The following is an 18218-nucleotide window of genomic DNA, read 5'->3' as shown; positions in this document are numbered from 1 at the left end:
TGCCCGTGGCCCTGTCAGTGGCTGTGTGAGGGCCCTGCTGGCAGCTTACGCTGTGCCCGTGGCCCCTGTCAGTGGCTGTGTGAGGACACTGCCGGCAGCTTAGGCTGCTCCCGTGGCCCCTGTCAGTGGCTGTGTGAGGACCCTGCTAGCAGCTTACGCTGTTCCCGTGGCCCCTGTCAGTGGCTGTGTGATGGCCCTGCCGGCAGCTTACGCTGTGCCCGTGGCCCCTGTCAGTGGCTGTGTGAGGACCCTGCCGGCAGCTTAGGCTGTTCCCGTGGCCCCTGTCAGTGGTTGTGTGAGGACCCTGCCGGCAGCTTATGCTGTGCCCGTGGCCCCTGTCAGTGGTTGTGTGAGGACCCTGCCGGCAGCTTACGCTGTGCCCGTGGCCCTGTCAGTGGCTGTGTGAGGACCCTGCTGGCAGCTTACGCTGTGCCCGTGGCCCTGTCAGTGGCTGTGTGAGGGCCCTGCCGGCAGCTTACGCTGTGCCCGTGGCCCCTGGTGTTGTATATTACTCACGCCTCCATGTCTTTCTCTTCTCTTTCAGTTTGGAGAAGTATTATCTCGTCTGCTCGCTGCTGTATAATGGGAGAGATTTGTTTAAACCCGTCCAGTCGAAGAAGGTGGGAACCTACAAGAGCTTCTTCTACCTGGTGAAGTGGGACGAGCTGTAAGTACCAAAAAGCAAGTGGAGGGTGCCGTCAGAAATAGTTATAAAAAGCCGGGGCTCTGCCGATGGCATGTGCATAACTGCGATCAACAAAAGAAAAGAGGCGTGCTGAGCCGGCGATCACCCAAAAAGATCAGACATTTCACAAAGGTATAAATATTTATTAGCAACATCTGCAGAAAACACAACACCATCAAAGTCATTTACAGCCAATGGCCAAAAGAAAACATGGCTTCTTTCCCCACAGACCTAAATTCAAGTATTACAATAAATACAAATCACAATGTGTATATCCTATCGTCACTGTTTTGGCACCTGCAAAAACTAAACTCCATGTGTTAAGGCAGTGTGATGAAAGCACCTACAAAACCCACACACCATGTGAGAAGGCAGCATAGTAGTGGGAAGACCGATGCGAGAATTCTAGTATCACCAATGGGTGAAGGCATAATAATATATGCCCATTCACAGAAAAGGCGGAGAATTGGCCACACAGTAATGTGCAACAACAGAGCAGCCAGCACTGCCCCACGGACAAGATTTAGGAGCTATAGGACAGAGCATTTGCGGTGTGATGGATTACCTGCCGGTACTCGCTGTGTGATGGATTACCATCCGCTCTCTGGTGCCAGTATTTGCAGTGTGGTGTATTACCTGCCGGCACTCGCTGTGTGATGGATTACCATCCGCTCTCTGGTGCCAGTTTTTGCGGTGTGGTGTATTACCTGCCGGCACTCGCTGTGTGATGGATTACCGTCCGCTCTCTGGTGCCAGTATTTGCGGTGTGGTGTATTACCTGCCGGTACTCGCTGTGTGATGGATTACCGTCCGCTCTCTGGTGCCAGTTTTTGCGGTGTGGTGTATTACCTGCCGGCACTCGCTGTGTGATGGATTACCATCCGCTCTCTGGTGCCAGTATTTGCGGTGTGGTGTATTACCTGCCGGTACTCGCTGTGTGATAGATTACCATCCGCTCTCTGGTGCCAGTATTTGCGGTGTGGTGTATTACCTGCCGGCACTCGCTGTGTGATGGATTACCGTCCGCTCTCTGGTGCCAGTATTTGCGGTGTGGTGTATTACCTGCCGGTACTCGCTGTGTGATGGATTACCATCCGCTCTCTGATGCCAGTATTCGCGGTGTGGTGTATTACCTGCCGGTACTCGCTGTGTGATGGATTACCGTCCGCTCTCTGGTGCCAGTATTCACGGTGTGATGTATTACCTGCCGGTACTCGCGGTGTGATGGATTACCGTCCGCTCTCTGGTGCCAGTATTCACGGTGTGATGTATTACCTGCCGGTACTCGCTGTGTGATGGATTACCATCCGCTCTTTGGTGCCAGTATTCGCTGTGTGGTGTATTACCTGCCGGTACTCGCTGTGTGATGGATTACCATCCACTCTCTGATGCCAGTATTCGCGGTGTGGTGTATTACCTGCCGGTACTCGCTGTGTGATGGATTACCGTCCGCTCTCTGGTGCCAGTATTCACGGTGTGATGTATTACCTGCCGGTACTCGCGGTGTGATGGATTACCATCCGCTCTTTGGTGCCAGTATTCGCTGTGTGGTGTATTACCTGCCGGTACTCGCGGTGTGATGGATTACCATCCGCTCTCTGGTGCCAGTATTCGCGGTGTGATGTATTACCTGCCGGTACTCGCTGTATGATGGATTATCGTCCGCTCTCTGATGCCAGTATTCGCGGTGTGATGTATTACCTGCCGGCACTCGCTGTGTGATGGATTACCGTCCGCTCTCTGGTGCCAGTATTCGCGGTGTGATGTATTACCTGCCGGTACTCGCTGTATGATGGATTATCGTCCGCTCTCTGATGCCAGTATTTGCGGTGTGATGGATTTCCATCCGCTCTCTGGTGCCAGTATTCGCGGTGTGATGTATTACCTGCCGGTACTCGCTGTGTGATGGATTACCGTCCGCTCTCTGGTGCCAGTATTCGCGGTGTGATGTATTACCTGCCGGTACTCGCTGTGTGATGGATTACCGTCCGCTCTCTGGTGCCAGTATTTGCGGTGTGATGTATTACCTGCCGGTACTCGCTGTGTGATGGATTACCGTCCGCTCTCTGGTGCCAGTATTTGCGGTGTGGTGTATTACCTGGCGGTACTCGCTGTGTGATGGATTACCGTCCGCTCTCTGATGCCAGTATTTGCGGTGTGATGTATTACCTGCCGGTACTCGCTGTGTGATGGATTACCGTCCGCTCTCTGGTGCCAGTATTTGCGGTGTGGTGTATTACCTGCCGGTACTCGCTGTGTGATGGATTACCGTCCGCTCTCTGGTGCCAGTATTTGCGGTGTGATGTATTACCTGCCGGTACTCGCTGTGTGATGGATTACCGTCCGCTCTCTGGTGCCAGTATTTGCGGTGTGGTGTATTACCTGCCGGTACTCGCTGTGTGATGGATTACCGTCCGCTCTCTGATGCCAGTATTTGCGGTGTGATGTATTACCTGCCGGTACTCGCTGTGTGATGGATTACCGTCCGCTCTCTGGTGCCAGTATTTGCGGTGTGGTGTATTACCTGCCGGTACTCGCTGTGTGATGGATTACCGTCCGCTCTCTGGTGCCAGTATTTGCGGTGTGGTGTATTACCTGCCGGCACTCGCTGTGTGATGGATTACCATCCGCTCTCTGGTGCCAGTATTTGCGGTGTGGTGTATTACCTGCCGGTACTCGCTGTGTGATGGATTACCATCCGCTCTCTGATGCCAGTATTCGCGGTGTGGTGTATTACCTGCCGGTACTCGCTGTGTGATGGATTACCGTCCGCTCTCTGGTGCCAGTATTCACGGTGTGATGTATTACCTGCCGGTACTCGCGGTGTGATGGATTACCGTCCGCTCTCTGGTGCCAGTATTCACGGTGTGATGTATTACCTGCCGGTACTCGCTGTGTGATGGATTACCATCCGCTCTTTGGTGCCAGTATTCGCTGTGTGGTGTATTACCTGCCGGTACTCGCTGTGTGATGGATTACCATCCACTCTCTGATGCCAGTATTCGCGGTGTGGTGTATTACCTGCCGGTACTCGCTGTGTGATGGATTACCGTCCGCTCTCTGGTGCCAGTATTCACGGTGTGATGTATTACCTGCCGGTACTCGCGGTGTGATGGATTACCATCCGCTCTTTGGTGCCAGTATTCGCTGTGTGGTGTATTACCTGCCGGTACTCGCGGTGTGATGGATTACCATCCGCTCTCTGGTGCCAGTATTCGCGGTGTGATGTATTACCTGCCGGTACTCGCTGTATGATGGATTATCGTCCGCTCTCTGATGCCAGTATTCGCGGTGTGATGTATTACCTGCCGGCACTCGCTGTGTGATGGATTACCGTCCGCTCTCTGGTGCCAGTATTCGCGGTGTGATGTATTACCTGCCGGTACTCGCTGTATGATGGATTATCGTCCGCTCTCTGATGCCAGTATTTGCGGTGTGATGGATTTCCATCCGCTCTCTGGTGCCAGTATTCGCGGTGTGATGTATTACCTGCCGGTACTCGCTGTGTGATGGATTACCGTCCGCTCTCTGGTGCCAGTATTCGCGGTGTGATGTATTACCTGCCGGTACTCGCTGTGTGATGGATTACCGTCCGCTCTCTGGTGCCAGTATTTGCGGTGTGATGTATTACCTGCCGGTACTCGCTGTGTGATGGATTACCGTCCGCTCTCTGGTGCCAGTATTTGCGGTGTGGTGTATTACCTGGCGGTACTCGCTGTGTGATGGATTACCGTCCGCTCTCTGATGCCAGTATTTGCGGTGTGATGTATTACCTGCCGGTACTCGCTGTGTGATGGATTACCGTCCGCTCTCTGGTGCCAGTATTTGCGGTGTGGTGTATTACCTGCCGGTACTCGCTGTGTGATGGATTACCGTCCGCTCTCTGGTGCCAGTATTTGCGGTGTGATGTATTACCTGCCGGTACTCGCTGTGTGATGGATTACCGTCCGCTCTCTGGTGCCAGTATTTGCGGTGTGGTGTATTACCTGCCGGTACTCGCTGTGTGATGGATTACCGTCCGCTCTCTGATGCCAGTATTTGCGGTGTGATGTATTACCTGCCGGTACTCGCTGTGTGATGGATTACCGTCCGCTCTCTGGTGCCAGTATTTGCGGTGTGGTGTATTACCTGCCGGTACTCGCTGTGTGATGGATTACCGTCCGCTCTCTGGTGCCAGTATTTGCGGTGTGGTGTATTACCTGCCGGCACTCCGGTGCTGTACTCACTGTTGCTCTTGATCTTGCAGGATCATCTTTCCGGTAGCGATGGCGCAGCTTCCTCTGGAGACGATCCTGCATCTGAAGATGTTCGGCATATTAAATCCTAACAGTGGGGGCTCCCCAGACACCAATAAGCAGAGAAAGAGTCCGGAGCTACTGGGGCAGGCCTCTCTACCACTTTTCAACTTTAAAAGGTGAGCGCCCCCTAAACTTGTCCTCACAGCTATGAGCGCCCCCCTCATCAACAGAGCACTGGGGAAAGCTAATAAAGTTTTCACTGAGAGCTGGAAGAGGCGAGAAGACATTGGAGACAATTCTCCTTTGCAAGTTGAGGCTGAAGTTTATTCAGAGATACTCAACAGAACATTACTTAGAAGTCAGTGAGACAAAGCATACGGACCCTTGCAGGAGTCCAGACAAGCTGGGTAACTCTGGGATAAGTGGCTGTGGCGTGGACTGGCCATTGTGTGGCCGTGGAGTTGCCATGGTGTGGACTGGCCATAGATTTGCCATGGTGTGGACTGGCCGGGGTGTGACCATGGTGTGGACTGGCCGTTGTGTGACCATGGTGTGGCCTGGCCATGGTGTGACCATGGTGTGGCCTGGCCGTGGTGTGACCATGGTGTGGCCTGGCCGTGGAGTTGCCAAGGTTGGACTGGCCGTGGAGTTGCCATGGTTGGACTGGCCGTGGAGTTGCCATGGTGTGGACTGGCCGTGGAGTTGCCATGGTGTGGACTGGCCGTGGAGTTGCCATGGTGTGGACTGGCCGTGGAGTTGCCATGGTGTGGACTGGCCGTGGAGTTGCCATGGTGTGGACTGGCCGTGGAGTTGCCATGGTGTGGACTGGCCGTGGAGTTGCCATGGTGTGGACTGGCCGTGGAGTTGCCATGGTGTGGACTGGCCGTGGAGTTGCCATGGTGTGGACTGGCCGTGGAGTTGCCATGGTGTGGACTGGCCGTGGAGTTGCCATGGTGTGGACTGGCCGTGGAGTTGCCATGGTGTGGACTGGCCGTGGAGTTGCCATGGTGTGGACTGGCCGTGGAGTTGCCATGGTGTGGACTGGCCGTGGCGTTGCCATGGTGTGGACTGGCCGTGGAGTTGCCATGGTGTGGACTGGCCGTGGAGTTGCCATGGTGTGGACTGGCCGTGGAGTTGCCATGGTGTGGACTGGCCGTGGAGTTGCCATGGTGTGGACTGGCCGTGGAGTTGCCATGGTGTGGACTGGCCGTGGAGTTGCCATGGTGTGGACTGGCCGTGGAGTTGCCATGGTGTGGACTGGCCGTGGAGTTGCCCGTGGTGTGGACTGGCCGTGGAGTTGCCCGTGGTGTGGCCTGGCCGTGGAGTTGCCCGTGGTGTGGCCTGGCCGTGGAGTTGCCCGTGGTGTGGCCTGGCCGTGGAGTTGCCCGTGGTGTGGCCTGGCCGTGGAGTTGCCCGTGGTGTGGCCTGGCCGTGGAGTTGCCCGTGGTGTGGCCTGGCCGTGGAGTTGCCCGTGGTGTGGCCTGGCCGTGGAGTTGCCCGTGGTGTGGCCTGGCCGTGGAGTTGCCCGTGGTGTGGCCTGGCCGTGGAGTTGCCCGTGGTGTGGCCTGGCCGTGGAGTTGCCCGTGGTGTGGCCTGGCCGTGGTGTGACCGTGGTGTGGCCTGGCCGTGGTGTGACCGTGGTGTGGCCTGGCCGTGGTGTGACCGTGGTGTGGCCTGGCCGTGGTGTGACCGTGGTGTGGCCTGGCCGTGGTGTGACCGTGGTGTGGCCTGGCCGTGGTGTGATCGTGGTGTGGCCTGGCCGTGGAGTTGCCATGGTGTGGCCTGGCCGTGGTGTGATAATGGTGTGGACTGGCAATTCTGTGACCATGGTGTGGACTGGCCATTGTGTTACCATGGTGTGGCCTGGCCGTGGAGTTGCCATGGTGTGGCGTGATCATGGTGTGGACTGGCCGTGGTGTGGCCTGGCCATGGAGTTGCCATGGTGTGGCCTGGCCGTGGTGTGATCATGGTGTGGACTGGCCGTGGTGTGACCATGGTGTGACCTGGCGATGAACATAAGTATCAGGGCTTTTTATAAATGTTTTAGACAAAGAAAGCACAGTGTGGTAAGGGGTGCATACATGATGCCTCATACTGGGGCGCATACATGACGACTCATACTGTGTATTTTAGAACAAATCCTGCACTGATGCAATGAGACCACAGTAATGAACATTTCCCCACACGACATTACAAACCATAAATCTCCATGTTCCTCTAGTGTTATTATCATGTAACTCTTCATGCTATATATCTGTACTCACTACCACAGAATGCCACTTATTAACCCTCGCAGGGCGGCTGCCCCTTAGTCTCCCCGAACTTCTTCCACACTCATGGCACTGGGGTCATTTATACCTCTATTCTGGGGAGAGAATTCACTCTCCTAGAAAGTTAGTTGGCTAGAGTCTGTCGGCTGCCGGCCACAACATGGCTTGTTACAGAACCACTCAGCACCCAGAATATGTTGTGCAGTTATATGTATGTATAATAGGTTCTATGTGAGATGCATGTCCCTAATGTATCAGCAGTGTCCGCCCTCCCCCTACCTTTGTAATTCCCACAGTAAACATACGCAGGCTCCGGCCACCTGCTGCTTTTGTAATGCATGTCTGGTCTGACGCTTGTCTATTGGCTGGCCCTCTGTATCTGTGTGACATATTCTGTGTCCTGTGAGTAAAGTGTTGTCAGACTGGAAATACATGGAGAAGCAGTGATCTTTTATATGCGCCCATGTAACCAAGGAATTCCAGCCAGCGTCATTCATTCAGACTCCAGCCAACGCAGAGCGGACCTCCGGAAACACAGGGTGGTACTGAAAGAGGTACCCCAGCTTGGAAGACCCCGTTACACTGGTGGCAGCGGTGGGATTTGATACCCCTTCTACAGGAGGAAAGGAATGAATGGAAAATAATTACCAGACGTTAAAGAGGACTACATTAAAAGACCTGGTGGAAGCCCGAGGGTTGATCGCCAGCAACAAAACAAAAGCGGATTTGATAGCAGCCATCATGGAACACGACAGTGCAGCGCCCCCCAATGTGAATGTGGAGGAGACCGAATTCCAGAGGGAGGTAAAGAACAGACTGGCGTTCTATGGCCCAAACCCTGCAGTAGAGATCATACGAGAGGTGATGGCTGATGTGCATACTGATGTGAAGGAAAAGATGACCGAGCGGACCAGGATAGAGCTAGCCAAGATGGAGATGGCAGAGCGGACCAAAGTGGAGCTGGCCAAGATGGAGATGGCAGAGCGGAGAGAGGAGAGTCAGCGAGCAGGGGGAGCTCTGGCCTTCGACCAGGTACCTTCAACAGTAAGCCACAAAATGATCCAGTACAATAATAATAATAATAATTAATAATAATAATTTTTATTTATATAGCGCCAACATATTCCGCAGCACTTTACAATGCCTTCCGACAGTTGGGGGAGGCAGAGGAAGACACTGATGGCTTTCTGCAGGACTTTGAGCGGCAGTGTGCCCTTCATCAAGTAAAGCCGGAGGAACGGGTTCAGATTCTGGCCAGCAAGCTGACAGGCCGGGCAGCGGACGCCTATCGCACGGTACCTGATGAGGACTGTATGGACTATGAGCGGATCAAAGAAGTGATCCTAGCCCGGTATGCGCTGACACCAGAGGCCTACCGCCAAAAGTTCCACGGACTTATAAAACGCGTAACCGATACCCACGCTGAATGGGCCTGTAAATTACAGCGGTCACTGCTACAGTGGGTACAAGGGAGCCAAGCAACCACTAAGGTGGACGTCCTCCAGCTCTTCTTGTTAGAACGATTCTTTAATGGACTAACCCCCGAGACGCAGGAATGGCTTCGGGACAGGCGGCCAACGACTCTTGAGGAAGCCGCTCGTCTGGCCGATGAACATCGATGCCAGGAGGCCGCAGTTCTCCGGATCAAAGGTGGTCACTAGGGGCCCACCCATGGACCTGGAGGGCCCCAAACCACCAAAGATTGTAGGGGGATCAGCTAGAAACCCGGCCTACCACAGTCCCCCTGGGGCGCGATGCCACACCTGCCATCAGCTGGGCCACCTGCAAAGACAATGCCCCAACCGGACTCAGCATACCCAGTGGCCAAAGGCGGGAACAGCTACCTTCAGCCGGGCTGCTGTACACTGCTACCAAGGCGAAGCTGACCCGGCATTGGGGGCTACGATTAACCAAGGGGTGGAAGAGATGGAGGAAGTGCTGCATGAAGTAGACCCCGTGCAGGCAGCCTGGGCAGATAATCGACAACAGCATCGACAGGTCGTGTGGGTTAATGGGAAACGTATGCAGGGACTAAGAGATTCCGGGGCAACTTTGACCCTTGTGAAGCCTCATCTCGTCCGGGACCAAGAGAAGACGGACTGGACAGTGGCAGTCCGTGTAGCAGGGGGAGCTATACATCGACTACCCACTGCCAGGATTCACCTGAACTGGGGAGCCGGGGATGGCCTTGTTGAGGTCGGCTTGATGGAGGATTTGCCTGCAGACGTCTTGCTGGGAAATGACTTGGGGCCCATGTTGTCTGCATTCTCGGTGGCCCCTCTGGCTGAGACCTATCCTGTGACCACCCGGAGAGAAGCTCGAGCTGTGGAGGCGGAATCACACTCAGAGGAGGCCCAGGTAAAACATCCCAGCCCTGCACGTAGTCCCATAGCCAGACACATTTCTTGGGCCACCCCAGATGAATTTAAGAGGGAGATACTTGAGGATCCTTCATTGGAGGGATATTGTGGGAAGGCACAGGAGGGGAGATGGGTACTAGAAGGGGAACAGTTTGTATGGAAGCAGGGACTCCTCTACCGGATCACAGAGCAGCACCACATAGGGACGAGCCCCACTATAAAACAACAGCTGGTAGTTCCCAAGAAGTATAGGCAGGAGCTACTGCGAATCTCTCATGACATACCCTTAGCCGGGCACTTCGGAGTCAGTCGCACCAGGCATCGACTGACACAAAACTTCTTTTGGCCGGGGGTAACCTATGATGTTCGTCAGTACTGCCAGACCTGTGACAGTTGTCAGCGCATTGGCAAGAGGGGGGATCGATGCAAGGCCAAATTACGCCCCCTCCCCATTGTGGAGGAACCATTTAGCCGAGTAGCGGTCGATTTGATAGGGCCGTTAGCCAAACCCAGTCCGTCCGGGGAAAAAGTATACATTGACAGTGGTAGATTATGCCACACGGTATCCAGAGGTGGTTGCGTCACCTAACATACTGGCAGAGACGGTGGCGGCCGCCCTGCTCCAGGTTTTCTCACGGGTTGGATTTCCCCGGGAGATTATCTCGGACCAGGGTACCCAGTTTACAGCAGAGGTGACCAACCAACTGTGGAAGCTGTGCGGCGTAAAGTTCATTAGAAGCGCCCCGTACCACCCGCAAACCAATGGGTTGTGTGAACGCTTTAACGGGACATTAAAACAGCTCATTGGGACTTTTACCAGGACCTACAGGGACTGGGAGAAATTCTTGCCACACCTCCTGTTTGCCTATCGGGAGGTGCCCCAAGAATCCACGGGGTTCTCCCCGTTCGAGCTGGTATATGGGAGACGGGTAAGGGGACCCCTAGACTTAGTGCTGGAACACTGGGAGGGGGAGGGCCTCATAGAAGGGGTACCTATTGTACCCTATGTGCTGGAATTCTGAGACCGCCTATAGGAGCTGACTCAGGCTGTACGTGAGAACATGCAGGCGACCCAGCGGCGCCAGCGCATATGGTACGATCGGAGGGCCAGAGAGCGCACTTTGGAAATAGGACAGAAGGTCCTGGTGTTAGAGCCCACTAAGCAGAATAAGTTTCAAGCTGCGTGGCAGGGGCCCTACCAGGTTGTGGGGAAAATAGCCGACACAACCTATAATGTCGCCAATTGTGACGACCCTAGGGTTTTCCGCATGTTCCACGTGAATATGCTGAAGCCCTACCGGGAGTGCCCTGAAGAGGTAGTGGCCATCTGTGCACCTGAAGCAGAGGATTTAGCCGGACTTCCCTTGCCAGATGTCTTAGGGGAAAGGACTCAGTCTAAAACATGGGACCAGGTACACTTGAGTGAAGACCTAGGCCCCCGGGAGAGACAGCAGGCGGAGGCGTTGTTGAGGCTGCGACAGAGGATGTTTTCAGAGAGACCGGGGTACACTCGCCAGGCACACCACAAGGTTGAGACCCAGGATCAGACCCCCCTGCGACAAAACCCCTTCTGCGTCCCTGAGTCTGTATGAGAGGGGATGCGACAAGAGATACAAGAGATGTTGCGTTTAGGGGTCATTGAAGAGTCAGTCCCTGGGCATCCCCCGTAGTGTTAGTGCCCAAGGAGGATGGGACTACACGGTTTTGTGTAGACTATCGTAAGCTCAATGAGAAAACGGTGACGGATGCATATCCCATGCCGCGTGTGGATGAGTTGTTAGACCGGCTGGCGGGAGCAAAGTATTTGACCACCATCGATCTATGCAAAGGCTACTGGCAGATTGCCCTTAGTCCTGACGCTATTCCCAAGTCGGCATTTGTCACCCCGTTCGGCTTATTCCCGTTTCGAGTTATGCCATTCGGGATAAAGAATGCCTCGGCGACCTTCCAAAGGCTGGCTGACCGGCTTCTGGATGGTCTCCAGGACTATGCTTGTGCCTACCTGGACGACATCGCCATCTACAGTGCGACATGGGAAGAGCATCTAAATCACCTAGAAACAGTATTGGACAGGATCCACCAGGCCGGAATCACCCTGAACCCAAACAAGTGTCACGTGGGCAAAGCAGAGGTTCAGTATTTAGGGCATTTGGTGGGAAGTGGGAAACAGCGACCAGAATCAGCCAAGATTGAGGCCATAGCCAAATGGCCCATCCCACGCACTAAAACCCAGGTCATGGCGTTTCTAGGGACAGCGGGGTATTACAGGAAATTCGTTCCCAATTACAGCAGCGTAGCCAAGCCCCTCACTGATTTGACCAGTAAGAACCAACCCCGCCAGGTAACCTGGACCTCAGAGTGTGAGGATGCCTTCCGCCAACTAAAGGACGCCCTCACCAATACCCCTGTATTGGCCGCACCCGATCCAACTACACGTTTCCTTGTTCATACAGACGCTTCTATGTTTGGATTGGGGGCAGTACTGAGCCAAGTCGGGCCGGACGGCCAAGAACACCCGGTAGCTTACCTGAGTCGGAAACTACTGCACCGTGAAGTAAGCTATGCGGCCATCGAGAAGGAGTGCTGGCGGTAGTATGGGCACTCAAGAAGTTGCAACCATATTTGTATGGACGACAGTTTTCCCTCCTAACGGACCATAATCCCCTAGTCTGGCTTAATCGGGTCTCCGGAGACAACGCCAGATTGCTGCGGTGGAGTTTAGCCCTACAACCTCTGGACTTCACCATCCACTACAGACCCGGCAAACAAAACGGTAACGCCGATGGACTAAGTCGACAAACAGAACTTGTACCAACCCCATAAACTTCGGTCATCCCCAAACCGATCCGTTGAGGATCAGACTGTGTATGCCGATCACGTCGCTGAAAAGGGGAGCCGTGTTACGTGTTACAGAACCACTCAGCACCCAGAATATGTTGTGCAGTTATATGTAGGTATAATAGGTTCCATGTGAGATGCATGTCCCTAATGTATCAGCAGTGTCCGCCCTCCCCCTACCTTTGTAATTCCCACAGTAAACATACGCAGGCTCCGGCCACCTGCTGCTTTTGTAATGCATGTCTGGCCTGATGCTTGTCTATTGGCCGGCCCTCTGTATCTGTGTGATATATTCTGTGTCCTGTGAGTAAAGTGTGTCAGACTGGAAATACATGGAGAAGCAGTGATCTTTTATATGCGCCCATGCACTCAGAGGAATTCCAGCCAGCGTCCTTCATTCAGACTCCAGCCAACGCAGAGTGGACCTCCGAAAACACGGGGTGGTACTGAAAGAGGTACCCCAGCTTGGAAGACCCCGTTACATGGCTGATCAGTGGATTATGGCTGCCAGCCACAACATGGCTGATCAGTGGATTATGGCTGCCGGCCACAACATGGCTGATCAGTGGATTATGGCTGCCGGCCACAACATGGCTGATCAGTGGATTATGGCTGCCGGCCACAACATGGCTGATCAGTGGATTATGGCTGCCGGCCACAACATGGCTGATCAGTGGATTATGGCTGCCGGCCACAACATGGCTGATCAGTGGATTATGGCTGTATACGCTAGAGGACAAGTTAGTACTGGTGACGGGGGCTGTATACACTGGGGGGGCAGTTTCTACTGGGGTGTCTTGCACTTGCTGCTGTACATAGGACGGAGCTGTTGGCTTACAGTCGGAGTGTCCCTTTATATGTGCTCTTTGCTGTGTATACAGTATATATGTTTCTGTCTGTGGGCCCGAGCGTCGCTGGGCCGGTTGTCGCTGGCTCAGGCGTTGCTGGCACGGGCGCTGTTTGCATGTCGCTCCCGCTTCTGTGCCGCCATCTCTTCTTGCCTATTGTTATGGCCGCTCATACCATTGTCTCACGCTTCTCTTCCAGGAGACTGACAACTGGGACCAGGCTGCTCAACCTGTGGACAACCTTCTTTGCTGGCACAACGACCACCGCCAGTCTGGGCAGAAAAGCCTCACAGATGCAGAAACTTGTGCTGCAGGTACGGGGGCCTCATCATATCTGATACAGGGGGAATCTTCCACGTGTCAGGTACAGGGTCTGCCGTTGGGGGGTCATGAATGGTCTTGTTCATTAGTATCATGATCATGGGGTAGGGGCCTGCAGGGACATGACATACAGCGCTCCTCCTGACATCAGGTATGTATTAGACGGTACGGGGTCCAGGACCGGGGATCATGGTATATCTTCTGATGGTAACGATGGTTGTACCAGTTCATGAGGAGACCCTGGTAATAGTGGACATGAGTGGGTGTCAATGGCTAAATAACAGGCAATGTTTATTAAAAAAAAAAAAAAAAGATATACATTTATGATTCAAAATGGGAGGGAATAAAGCAATACTATATATACAATTACATAAAAGGGGTAGCAAATGGAAAAAGTACTAAACCTGATGTGGCGGAAATATCTCAGAGCTTAGCGGAGAGAAGCCCTTTATGTTTGCCAGAACTGACAAATGGCCGACGCCCAACATCTGATTTTTATTAGAGCAAGGTTTTGCCCATATACATCCCCTTGGTGAGCTCGTGGGGGGCTGGTTGTAGGACATGCTAGGGTTTTAGTAAATTTTGAGATCCTCAACTTTCAGGATATCTTCGCCTCTGGAGGTCTCAGGTGGGAGATATCGTCGTCAGGTTTCCTGTAGCAATTTTACCTTTACATAGAGATGAAACAAGGCAAGGATAGCGCCATCCATCGCACCCGTTATTAAGTTGGAGAGGTTAGCATGGCCTTACAATGATGTGAGTAAATGTGGTATGTTCCTTCCTTCACTGCGACGCAGAAATTATATATCCCATAATTTTCAGTTTTGATACAAACCCCAATATTTATCATTGACCATTAACTCCAGAGTGTCTAAGATTCCTTTTTGAACAGAGGAAGCTGCTGTACTTCTCCACCTCTGAGTATATGAATCCTAGACTTAGTGGCTGGTTCTCAGGAGATCTCCTGCTGTAATAACCTGTTTGTGACAGGTGGCCCCTACTTCAGTGGAGGTTGACGTGTCAGCTCTTTCTTGCTTCCCCAGTTATAATTAATCCCATATGATCAATGTGAGGGTGATATAAACCCTCTCCAGAGATGTGTTTAGGGATTTCACAGTTTTTCTTATCACACTCAGTCACTGGTGCTGCTCACCCTCTGCCTCACACTTCAGGTTGACTTCCCATCGCCGACGTTTGATGTTGTGTACAAATCTCCGGACCCGTCTGGAAGCTGTGCTCCGATGAGCATGGAAACCCTGGAGAAGGAGTCCAAGAGCCGCCTGCTGGCCCTCATCACCAGAGAGTCACCGGCCGGGTAGGAGGCCTCAGTAATGTACCAGCGAGTTCATGGGGCGACCACTTCTATTGGCAGGTGTCGCGGCATGTGTTTGTCGCGGTATGCCAGTGTCCTGCTGCGCTTCACTGAATACTTCTGCTTATGTCCTTGCAGGATGTCACAGGAAGATAAGGCTTTTGTGTGGGAGAAGCGCGCGTACTGCCACCTCCACAAGGACTGCCTGCCAAAGATCCTGGCCAGCGCCCCAAAGTGGGATGTAGCCTATCTAGCGGACATCTATGCACTGATCCACTCCTGGCCCCCACTAACCCCGCTGTGTGCACTCGAACTACTGAGCTCCAGGTGAGAACTGCATGTGCGTCATATGCTAGGGATGTCCTCACCGGGGCCGCGGCTGACAACAGCTCACACTGGATACACAGATGAGTTGTCAGCCGTGATAGATGAGGGGGCGGGGCTGGAGTATAAGGGGTGTGGTCTCATATCAGTGATGTCCTCACCAGGGGCAGGGCTGGAGGATAAGGGGTGTGGTTTCATCATTATAGCAGTGGTGATGACACCGGGGGCAGTGCTGGAGTATAAGGGGTGTGGTCTCATCATTATCAGTGATGTCATCTCCGGGCGGGGCTGGAGTATAAGGGGTGTGGTCTCATCATTATAGCAGTGATGTCATCACCGGGGGCGGGGCTGGAGTATAAGGGGTGTGGTGTCATTATATCAGTGATGTCATCACCGGGGTGGAGCTGGAGTATAAGGGGTGTGGTCTCATCATTATATCAGTGATGTCATCACCGGGGCGGGGCTGGAGTATAAGGGGTGTGGTCTCATCAGTGATTTCATCACCAGGGATGGGGCTGATAACCTCTCACATGTATACAGGCAGGTTGTCAGCAGTGATGTTGTACAGTATAGATGGTGTGGGCAGATGCTGTTACTTTGGTTGGGACTCCTCAGGTTCACTGATCAGGTGGTCCGCTCAGCAGCGTTAGGATGGATCCAGGACGGGATGAGTGATGACGAGCTGGTAGATCTTCTTCCACAGTTTGTTCAGGTCAGTAACATGATTCCTCGTGGATCCTGGAGACATAATTGAGGCGTCTCCTATCAGGTGAGTGAGTGGGTTTTGACTCCAGCGGAACCATTGGGAGGATGTGGACTTTGGCGCTGGCAGCAGCAGGGCTACCACTACCCCCCTCCACACCTAGTAGGACAGCTTCCTCCTCCACCCGTCCTTCACAGAACAGGTCTCCTCTCTTTCTCCACCCCCCTTCCCACTGGGCAGGTCTCCTCTCTTTCTCCACCCCCTTCCCACTGGGCAGGTCTCCTCCTTCTCCTTCCTCCCCAAGGCATGACTCCTCCTTTCTCCCCCACCCCTGGGCAGGTCTTCTCCTCCTTCTTTCTCCCCAGTGCAGGTCTCCTCCTCCTCTTTCCTCTGCCTTACCAAGGCAGCTCTCCTTGTATTTCCTCCCCCTTCCCAAGGCAGGTCTCCTCGTCCATCCTCCCCCTTCCCAAGGCAGGTCTCCTCGTCCTTCCTTCCCCTTCCCAAGGCAGGTCTCCTCGTCCTTCCTTCCCCTTCCCAAGGCAGGTCTCCTCGTCTTTCCTCCCCCTTCCCAAGGCAGGTCTCCTCGTCTTTCCTCCCCCTTCCCAAGGCAGGTCGCCTCGTCTTTCCTCCCCCTTCCCAAGGCAGGTCTCCTTGTCTTTCCTCCCCTTCCCAAGCCAGGTCTCCTCGTCCTTTCTCACACTCCCCAAGGCAGGTCTCCTCGTCCCTCCTCCTACTCCCCAAGGCAGGTCTCCTCGTCCATCCTCCCCCTTCCCAAGGCAGGTCTCCTCGTCCTTCCTTCCCCTTCCCAACGCAGGTCTCCTCGTCTTTCCTCCCCCTTCCCAAAGCAGGTCTCCTCGTCTTTCCTCTCCCTTCCCAAAGCAGGTCTCCTCGTCTTTCCTCCCCCTTCCCAAGGCAGGTCTCCTCGTCTTTCCTCCCCCTTCCCAAGGCAGGTCTCCTCGTCTTTCCTCCCCCTTCCCAAGGCCGGTCTCCTCGTCTTTCCTCCCCCTTCCCAAGGCAGGTCTCCTTGTCTTTCCTCCCCTTCCCAAGGCAGGTCTCCTCGTCCTTTCTCACACTCCCCAAGGCAGGTCTCCTCGTCCCTCCTCCTACTCCCCAGGGCAGGTCTCCTCGTCCCTCCTCCTACTCCCCAGGGCAGGTCTCCTCGTCCTTTCTCCCACTCCCCAGGGCAGGTCTCATCGTCCTGCTGCCTCACGCTTTGCTTTCACCGTGCACCCTCATGACTTTCTCCTTCTCTTTCAGGCCATTAAGTTTGAGATCCACCTGGACAGTGATCTGGTGCGCTTCCTGCTGCGCCGCGCTTTGGGTAACGTCCGCGTGGCTCATCATTTGTACTGGTGAGCTTTCAGCTTCCTCTTTACTGTTTGTCATTGTAGGAGATTTGCTTTATTGGTAGGTGCACACGATCTGTAAACACTGCTGGTTGGACGTTGCGTACTTGTGCAGCATTCAACCCGCAGCGGCCAGATGTTACAGCATAGTCTATGGGATTTCAAGAAATCCGATGCCCACTATCCGTCCAGAGACTCCCGCAAGAGAAATTTCACCCACAGAATGTATTGGATGTGGTGAATATGCCTGGTTCAGTGAACAGAACTTGGGAACATGTGCTGCATCCAAAGCGCTGCCACTTCCGGAACGTATGCACACACTTTTAATGTTGCTGCCGAGTCCGGATTTAAAGTGTTTTCCCACAAACCAAGTGTCATAATTGGATGCTAAAAATATATATAACTAGCTGAAGAGCCCGGCGCTGCCCGGGCATAGTAACTAACTGTGGTTAGTTATAACAAATTATAATTATCCTCCATCCCATAGTCCCATGCCCATATACCCATCATACATATCCACGATCCCATAGGCCCGTGCCCATATACCCATCATACATATCCTCCATCCCATAGTCCCGTGCCCATATACCCATCATACATATCCTCCATCCCATAGTCCCATGCCCATATACCCATCATACATATCCTCCGTCCCATGCCCATATACCCATCACACATCCTCCATCCCATAGGCCCGTGGCCATATACCCATCATACATATCCACCATCCCATAGGCCCGTGCCCATATACCCATCATACATATCCTCCATCCAATAGTCCCATGCCCATATACCCATCATACATATCCTCCAGCCCATAGTCCCATGCCCATATACCCATCACACATCCTCCATCCCATAGGCCCGTGCCCATATACCCGTCATACATATTCTCTATCCCATAGTCCCATTCCCATATACCCATCATACATATCCTCCATCCCATAGTCCCGTGCCCATATACCCATCACAC

General features: G+C 53.7%; 1 protein-coding gene across 1 annotated transcript in view; it reads left to right on the top strand.

Annotated features, from left to right (window-relative positions):
* Positions 1 to 18218, top strand: part of PIK3C2A (phosphatidylinositol-4-phosphate 3-kinase catalytic subunit type 2 alpha) — a 98623-nt gene that overhangs the window by 47607 nt on the left and 32798 nt on the right. Inside the window, exons 12-18 of the mRNA XM_073550766.1 lie at positions 545 to 667; positions 4932 to 5099; positions 13439 to 13553; positions 14733 to 14875; positions 15011 to 15199; positions 15812 to 15908; positions 17157 to 17251. Coding sequence (XP_073406867.1) covers positions 545 to 667; positions 4932 to 5099; positions 13439 to 13553; positions 14733 to 14875; positions 15011 to 15199; positions 15812 to 15908; positions 17157 to 17251 — 930 coding nt within the window. The remainder of the gene's footprint in view (positions 1 to 544; positions 668 to 4931; positions 5100 to 13438; positions 13554 to 14732; positions 14876 to 15010; positions 15200 to 15811; positions 15909 to 17156; positions 17252 to 18218) is intronic.

This window comes from Dendrobates tinctorius, unplaced genomic scaffold (assembly GCF_039654945.1).
Source record: "Dendrobates tinctorius isolate UK_male_01 unplaced genomic scaffold, ASM3965494v1 ptg000168l, whole genome shotgun sequence".
NCBI classification, from domain to species: domain Eukaryota; kingdom Metazoa; phylum Chordata; class Amphibia; order Anura; family Dendrobatidae; genus Dendrobates; species Dendrobates tinctorius.
This window is presented reverse-complemented; position numbering and strand designations above follow the sequence as displayed.